This window comes from Chaetomium globosum, genomic scaffold (assembly GCF_000143365.1).
Source record: "Chaetomium globosum CBS 148.51 scaffold_1 genomic scaffold, whole genome shotgun sequence".
In the NCBI taxonomy this organism is placed as follows: domain Eukaryota; kingdom Fungi; phylum Ascomycota; class Sordariomycetes; order Sordariales; family Chaetomiaceae; genus Chaetomium; species Chaetomium globosum.
This window is the reverse complement of record NT_165976.1, coordinates 4,293,836-4,301,341: the sequence shown is the minus strand read 5'-3', so window position 1 is coordinate 4,301,341 and position 7,506 is coordinate 4,293,836. Positions and strand designations below refer to the sequence as shown.

The window sequence follows — 7,506 nt, the reverse complement described above, 5'->3', positions numbered from 1 at the left end:
GTGGTGCTGCACCAGCTTGTACGGGAAGCGAACACCGCGGCCACGTGGGACAAGGAAGGGTGTCCACCGCCGAGCCACGGGACAGGCGTCGTACCCTGTGTAGAGCGCGAGGTTGGTGAGGAGGGCGCGCGCGGTCATGAGCCCGGAGAGGAAAGGCGATGGTGGGTTTGGTGGTGGTGGTGGTGGTGGTGGTGGGTTGGGGCGAGGAAAGGGGTGGTGGTTTTGGTGGTTTTGGTGGTGGTGGTGGTGGTGGTGAAAGTGGGAGTGGGGGTGAGTAAGGGGGTGGTGAAGGGGAGGGTGCCCAGGGCGAAGACGTCGCCTGATAGGAGGATGGGCACGCGGTTGCCGAAGGTTGAGGTCAAGAGCTCGAGGGCTTCGAGGTTGATGGGCGTGCTGGAGGGGGTGGACCGCGTGCGCGGGTGGATGGTCAGCCAGTCGATGTGCCGGTCTTGGTCGGGGCCGAGGACGGTGGTGATGAAATCCATTGTTTTTCTGAGGGGTGGTCAGTTGAGGAGAGGGTGGAGGGTTGTTGGTTGGTGCTCGGGGCGTACCGGAGGTCTTTGTGTACTCTGATCTTGACGCTCACACTCCGTCCCTTTGGACTGTCCATGTCCTTCTCCTTGTTGACGGCCCATCCATCTCGGCGGAGCTGTTCCCGGGTCTCGACCACCATATCCCGCACCAGCTCCCGCTTCTCCATCAGAGCTGCCCCGAGAGTCTCGGAACAGGCCCATGACTGGGGGCAGCCGCAGTTCAGGTCCACGCCGCTACAGAACGGCGCCACGAGGGATGAGGCCCTGGCGAGTTCTTGTGGTACATTAGCGCCAAATTGAACGATTGTTGGTGGTTGAGGGCCGTTGGTGGATATTGTGAAGTCTAGAGAGTCAATGATGGTTCATCTCGGCGCTGAGCTGGCGGCATGGACTCACCGCTGTCTCTTGCAAAGTGGTTTCTGTTGAACTCTTTGGCTAGTATCATGGGTGTCCAGCATAGGTCTGTACCGTAGGCATAAACTGTTTGACGAAAAGCCAACTGCAAGTCATCAGAGTAGGTCCAAGAGCAGAAAATGGGTTGAAGGCCAAGCACGTGCCTTGCTGTAGCGCACCATAGGCGCTGACGTGTATAGAAGCCTCTTTTCTTTCTTGGCAATATCGAAGAGCTTCAAGGGGCTAGAAATAGGTAGTTGGTAAGAGGCTGCAGTACAAAAAAGAGACCCAAACGGACATGATCGTGGGGGGAGGGGGTACCATACTGAATGAAATCCAATCCCGGACTTTCAGCCATGTTGGCGAGACTTAAATATTTCTAAACTGGCCCAAAATAATTAAGAAATGCTATATTTTCTCGTGGCATATGTAAGTGGTGGGCATGAAGAAATCGTCGGGCTTTTGAGGAAGCGCTGGGTTGGTGCTCAACGAGAGAGTAACAATAAATATCACAAATTGTGTGTTTCGTCCAAGCAAATAGGTCGAGAGTTTTTTGTGCCTTGGGTCAAAAATACACTGCTCTCGAAGTCCTTTGAAGTCAGAGTCATCGAAGTCTTGTTCAATTGAAGTGAAGAAAGTGTGGGGCACGCGCGTATTTACAAAATTTGGAGTCAAGCATTTTCACCACCCGCACTACCCCTAATCTATCCCTAACTCCTCCCTACCTTACCTACTTTGATATGCGGAACTGTCAGCGGTGGCTGCAACGTTATGACTTTCGTAGTAACCACTGGGGACTTAGTCGGGCACGGCGGAGGCGTAAAGGTAGGCCACGGTTTGCAATCGGGGAAGCAGCTGGATGATATGTTAATTCCTTTCTTTAATTCCTCTTTCCAAAAAAACCAAGTTGGCTCTATAACTTACCCGCCGTACATAATACCGCACTCGTTGATACCGTCCCCAGCAGACCGAGACGTGGGTTGTTGCAGCTGGCAGCTTTGGTGGTAGAGGTGGTGAAGTTTTTGGTCGGGGTCGGGGTTAACTGGGGGCTTGACAGTGGGCTTCTTGGTGGTTGTGGGATGGGGTTTCTTGGTGCTGGTTGGTTTGGGTGTAGGTTTCTTGGTCGGTGTTGGGGTGGGCTTCTTGGTAGTTGGCTTGTGGGTGGGCTTCTTGGTGGTCTTCTTGGTTGTCGTGGGAGTGGGCTTTTTGGTGGTCTTCTGAGTGGTGGTCGGCTTCGGCTTGAGGGTGGTTACTTTGGTGATAACCTTGGTGGTGGTAGGGACGGGAGGCTTCTTAGTGGTCGTCGGGCAGGGCGGCGCGACGGGTTTGGCTGAGAGGTCACAGACGTCGTAACAACTGCCACGGTTTCAGTAACCACCCCTTCTCCCTAGCCACCTGGATACATACCCGCCGTATTTGATCCCGCAGGTGTTGATAGCATCAACGCAGATAGTCTGCGACTCGCACTTGTCGTCCAGGTTCACCACCGGAGCGGCAGCGGCCAGTCCCGCAAGCAGGAGGAGGGAAGAAAATAGGGGCATGGCTGCTGCGTGATGCATGTTGGGCGAGTGGTATGTTAATTCGGACTCAACGGCCGAGGAAGTCCCAAGATAGGAAGGTGAGATAGGTAATAGAGGTCAAGAAGCACGCACTGGCATCGAGAGATGGCGAGCAACCAGAGATATAGAAAGGCCTAGCCGGGCCTGTAGCAAACATTGCCCCTCAGGGCAACGGAAGGTAACTTCATACTCCTAGAGCCGGCAGTATAAACTTCCGCAACCTTACGCACATGGTAACCTATCATGATTAAGAAGCTCAAGGGGTTAACTCTATCGAGCCGTCTTGGTCAACCACTCAAAGGCCGACTTCAACAGAACTCCTCGTATCTAATCCATAGATACTACTCCAATGGAAGCCAAGACGGATACTCAGAAGGAGCTTGGCAGAAAGGGGTAAGGAGGAAAAAGTGCTCCGTCGGAAGTCCGCATAGCTGCAGGTACGGTAAGGAAAAAGGTAGGGTTGCGAAGAGGAATAGGCTAAGGTACCCAATCCCGCGTTTGCAAAACCCATGAGGCGTGACTACTAAATAGGGATAGGTCAATGTGTAGTGCCGCCCGCGAAGCTCCCCGTCCCTTGCCCTGTACCGTTACAAAGGTATGTCGGACATTTTCTCCTCTACCTACAGATGCTGTGTGTCATGTAGTTTTGCTGTCAGTGTGGGAGGGAGGGTCTGGATGCCTTGGCATTGCTCTCGCAGTCTAGCGATGGTCTGATTACTACTTGTCGATATGCAGACCAGCTGCTTGTTGAGTCCAGATCTCGCGGTTGGCGGCGGGTTCCTGCGGAGACCAAGGTTGCGACTCTATCTTGCCAAGTCTCGCGGTTGACGACGGCTTACTTCCGAGACGAAGGCCTTTGACAACTGTGGTGATTCCCATTTATGAAAATGCACCGATTGTCATTCGATCCGTTGTGATCCGTTGTCGAACAGGAAGGAGACAAGTGGATATCAAACCTGGGACAGGTGAGGGTGGTCAGGCAATCATGTTACCGGGAATTGGTACCAACGGAAAGTTTAGATTAAGGATCGCCGGTGTTGAGTCTTTCTAGAACTTTGTGATCGGCGATGGAAGCCGGGTTCGCAAGAGGAAGGCGAAACAGGGTCAGTTATTCAGAGGCAGTCACGACCAGACCAAATGAACGGGTAATGATCCAAAGTCATTTGGGGTGTCGTGGCACTTTCCCTCTGGGACACGGTCCTCTTATTTTGTGCAAGGTGGGCAGGTTATTTGAACGCGCAATGATAGATGAAATCAGAGACCCCTTAACCGGGTGTCTGGGGGAGATAATGTGCCGGAAGCTAAAAATAAGTGTTTGCCAATTTTCGACTTAATCAATTGTGCTCGTCCTGCAGCTCTTAATATCTGGACGGGAGAATCCGCCAGAAACAACACCAAATTTGCCTGTTCTCCCCCTTCGCGGAAGGGTGCGGCAATACGCGGCGGTGGCACAAGCAAACTCGAATGATGTCGGTGGGGTGTTTACCAACAAAACTCATCGTGGGAGGAACGTGGGAACAAGATGCACAATGGTGAAGGATCCGAGGAAGACCCGAGTTGCGCAATCACATGGATGTACGAAGTAATGGGGAAGGCAAGACCAACAACATATAAGAATGCTGTGCCTTCCGTCTGAATGAAGACTGTAGATCCATTCGACAATCTGAGACACAAGTGAACCAACCATTGGACCTCCCTCAACGACCTAATTGTCACCCAAACAACAACAACAACACCCAGATCAACAATCAACACCAAAAATCCGCCATCATGAGACTCCAAGCCATCACCCTGTCCCTCCTCGCGGCCACCGGCCTGGCAACCCCCATCCGCCGGGACGTCAGCCAGGCAGTCTACACCCTGCGCCTCACCTCGTACGTAACATCCCCCATATCACCACCACCCCCAAACCCAGTCCACAAACCCACTAACCACCACCCAACCCACAGACCCGTCAAATCCCTCGACGGCCTCTACCTGACCACCACGCCGCAATCCGACACCGACGACACCAGCACGCTCGGCGTAAGCACCTCCACCACCACCTCCCCCGCCACGCAACCCGTCCGGTTCTACCCGGTGCACAACCCGGACACGGACCTCGACGAGCTCCGCCGCTCCAGCGACACGGTCGGCGGCGGCGGCGCGCTGGCGGTGGTGGGCGCCAACGGGCTGCTGGACTTTGCGGCGCTCGCCGACCCCGAGGCCGTGCAGGCGCCCGACGGCACCACGGTGGACTGGACTTCGTTCCGGTTGGGCGCTGAGAAGAAGGAGGGGGGTGGTGGTGCGGTTGAGTATGTGGGTAAGGGGGGCGTGGCGGAGGGCAGGTGGGTGGCGTTTCCGGTGGGCGGGGAGGGGGAGAGGTGGAGTGTTAAGTGGAGGGATGGTGAGTTTTTCTTTTCTTTTTTTCCCTTCCCCTTCTTTCCCTTCTGGGGGGGGGTGGGGGGTTAGGTGAAAATGAATGCTGACATGCCGTGTTGTAGTGAGCGCGTGGACCACGGAGAACTACATGCCAGTGGAGGTCGTGTACGAGCTCGTCAAGGAGGAGTAGTGCGATTCGGTGACGGGTTGGGGCGAGTTGTTGAGGGCCAACCCCTGAATAGACTTTCAGGTGGTTGTTGTTATGATCACGGGAAAAGTTTGTTTTCGAATCCCTTGTTTGTTGCATTGTTTTTTTTTCCTCATTTGTCCCCTTCTCAAAAACCCTCGGTCGTTGTTAGTCAAGCCACGTGGTCGCTGCAATAGACCCTCAAAGCTTCGTGGTTGCCATGTAAGACAACCCTGTGTGATATTCGCTCAGATATCAAAAATGAACCACGAAAAACCTAGAACCATCCTATTGTTATTGTGACAAAGTAAACTCCAACCATGCAGGAGACCAGGGTAAGTTTACATATCTATCACGTCCGTTATTCAGGACTCACACCGCCGCCCGTTCTTTTGCCGCCCACGCCATTCTCCACATCAGGATATCCTCTTCTCATCTGCTCCATCACAACGCCCCCATTGCTACCCACCCCTTTAAAAAGCCATCTCCTTCTTGATCTGGGCGATCGCCAGACCGGGGTTGAGACCCTTGGGGCATGTGCGGGTGCAGTTGAGAATGGTGTGGCAGCGGTACAGGCTCATCGAGTTGTTGAGGGCGTCCTTGCGCTGGGCCGTCTTCTCGTCACGCGAGTCGACGAGCCACCGGTACGACTGGAGCAGGATGGCGGGGCCCAGGTACTCCTCCGAGTTCCACCAATACGAGGGGCACGACGTCGAGCAGCACGCGCAGAGGATGCACTCGTAGAGGCCGTCGAGCTTCTTGCGGTCCGCCTTACTTTGCCTATACTCCTTGCCCTGTGGTGTGTGTCAGCCTCAAGTCCGGTTGCCAGCTACATGCGCGCATTGTCTACTTACGTCCTCCGCCGGCGTATCCCTTTGTAGGTACGGCTTGATCGACTTGTACTGCTTGTAGAACTGGGTGAGGTCGGGCACCAGGTCCTTGACGACGTAGGTGTGCGGGAGCGGGTAGATTTTGAGCTCGGCGCTGTCCTCGGCGGGGATGCGGCCTGATGATTTGTTAGCCTCCTCCTCCCCTCCAACCCTCCACCCCTCCAAGTTCATTCCTGTCCAAACATACACAAGCAGGCGAGGGTGTTGGTTCCGTTGATGTTCATGGCGCAGCTGCCGCAGATACCCTCTCGGCAACTCCGGCGGAAGGTCAGGGTCGGGTCGAGCTCGTTCTTGATGCGGATCAGGGCGTCGAGGACCATGGGCCCGGTCTTGTTCAGGTCGAGGGTGTAGCTCTGCATCTTGGGCTTCTCAGTTGGTGTGTCGGGGTTCCAGCGGTAGATCTGGAAAGTCTTGAGTTTCGCGGCGTCGCCCGACGCCGACTGGCTCTGTTGCTGCCCGTCGACGACCTGGGCCATGCCGCGCACGGCGGCGGGAGCGGCAGCGGCCGCGCGCAGGACCGGCCTGGACGCTGCGCCGAGCAGGAGGGATGCGGAAGAGCGGAGGGCTGCCATTGTCGCGGAACGGGCGATTGTAATGCGCTTGCACTGACGACGTCGACGATTGCTAAAATCACGGCTCGGAAAAGACCTCGGGATGTCACGCACTGCTCGTTGGTGGCGGCGATGCCATTGAACTGGATGTGGGGCTCGCTTTGCCGGACCTCGGGCCAGGCGACCAATAACATCCACTGGGTTTGAATTGACTCTTCCGGCGGTGCCCGTCGCCCGTGCCCTGCAACGAAAAGCTCGGTAGCAAGCGCTGCAGCGGCCTTCTGGGTCTTCCCCGCCTAAAACTGCTCCGCCATTCATCGGCAACGTCACAACTCGGCTGTTGGAGACTGAAACATGAGGCTCACTTACACGTGAGAGTTGCCAAATCGGTGTGAGTTAGTTGCCAAGTCCAATAGCTGGCTCAACCCGACAAATTGTTGTGTATAGAGGGTTTCAGTATGGAAATGCGAATGCGATGTAGTAATTCGGGAGTTTTGTCGTTTTTACACTGTGTGTGCTTCCCCAATTCGGCCCTGTTGAGTCTCCATCGTGATAAACAGCCAGCTTGAACTCGTGGTGTTTACCGTATCCGGACCATCCTTCAATGATAGGTAGCTTTTATATTCCTTTTCCCTGTCGTGTGTAAACGCACCGGCATCAATCTAGCCACTTATCCTCAACCGGGTCGTATCCCAACACCTCGGGCTCAATATTCAGGCTCTTGAGCATCATCATCATTGTAAACTCCTGTAACCGGTCAGCTCGTGTCCTGTATCCCCATCCAGTAAACACAACCCAACTTACCGACTCCCCACTCTCTTCCTCCTCGTCCTCTTCTTTCCCCTCATCCGTACCCCCATCCCCATCATCATCCTCCCCCACCCCATCATCACTCCCCACAAAGGGAGTCTGTCTTTCAAAACGCTCCGGTCCTTGAGAACAATGATATAATAGCTACCATAGGCAAGGGATCAACCCCTACTCGATTGTGGTAAAAGCGTAATGTTGTTCTGCACCAATCCGGGTAAAGAA

The 7,506-nt window shown here is 54.8% G+C and overlaps 4 protein-coding genes across 4 annotated transcripts in view; 1 reads left to right on the top strand and 3 right to left on the bottom strand.

Moving 5' to 3' along the window:
• Window positions 1-1,846: 1,846 nt before the first annotated feature.
• Window positions 1,847-2,485, bottom strand: CHGG_01394 (uncharacterized protein; the record flags this gene model as incomplete). The annotated part of the gene is made up of 2 exons (XM_001220614.1): window positions 1,847-2,282; window positions 2,334-2,485. The coding sequence occupies 2 exons, from the start codon at window positions 2,483-2,485 to the stop codon at window positions 1,847-1,849; spliced, it is 588 nt and encodes a 195-aa protein (XP_001220615.1).
• A 1,770-nt stretch (window positions 2,486-4,255) lies between these two features.
• CHGG_01393 (uncharacterized protein) lies at window positions 4,256-5,036 on the top strand (the record flags this gene model as incomplete). Its single annotated transcript, XM_001220613.1, has 3 exons — window positions 4,256-4,359; window positions 4,435-4,871; window positions 4,969-5,036. 3 exons carry the CDS (start codon window positions 4,256-4,258, stop codon window positions 5,034-5,036), a joined length of 609 nt encoding a protein of 202 aa, XP_001220614.1.
• Window positions 5,037-5,610: 574 nt separating this feature from the next.
• Window positions 5,611-6,495, bottom strand: CHGG_01392 (succinate dehydrogenase, ubiquinone, iron-sulfur protein, mitochondrial precursor; the record flags this gene model as incomplete). The annotated part of the gene is made up of 3 exons (XM_001220612.1): window positions 5,611-5,827; window positions 5,901-6,039; window positions 6,111-6,495. The coding sequence occupies 3 exons, from the start codon at window positions 6,493-6,495 to the stop codon at window positions 5,611-5,613; spliced, it is 741 nt and encodes a 246-aa protein (XP_001220613.1).
• Window positions 6,496-7,131: 636 nt separating this feature from the next.
• The window catches only part of CHGG_01391 (uncharacterized protein), a gene marked incomplete at both ends in the record, with an annotated part of 4,154 nt that continues 3,779 nt past the window's right edge, over window positions 7,132-7,506 (bottom strand). The window contains 2 exons of the mRNA XM_001220611.1: window positions 7,132-7,221; window positions 7,279-7,366. Of these exons, the coding sequence (XP_001220612.1) occupies window positions 7,132-7,221; window positions 7,279-7,366 (178 nt within the window). The remainder of the gene's footprint in view (window positions 7,222-7,278; window positions 7,367-7,506) is intronic.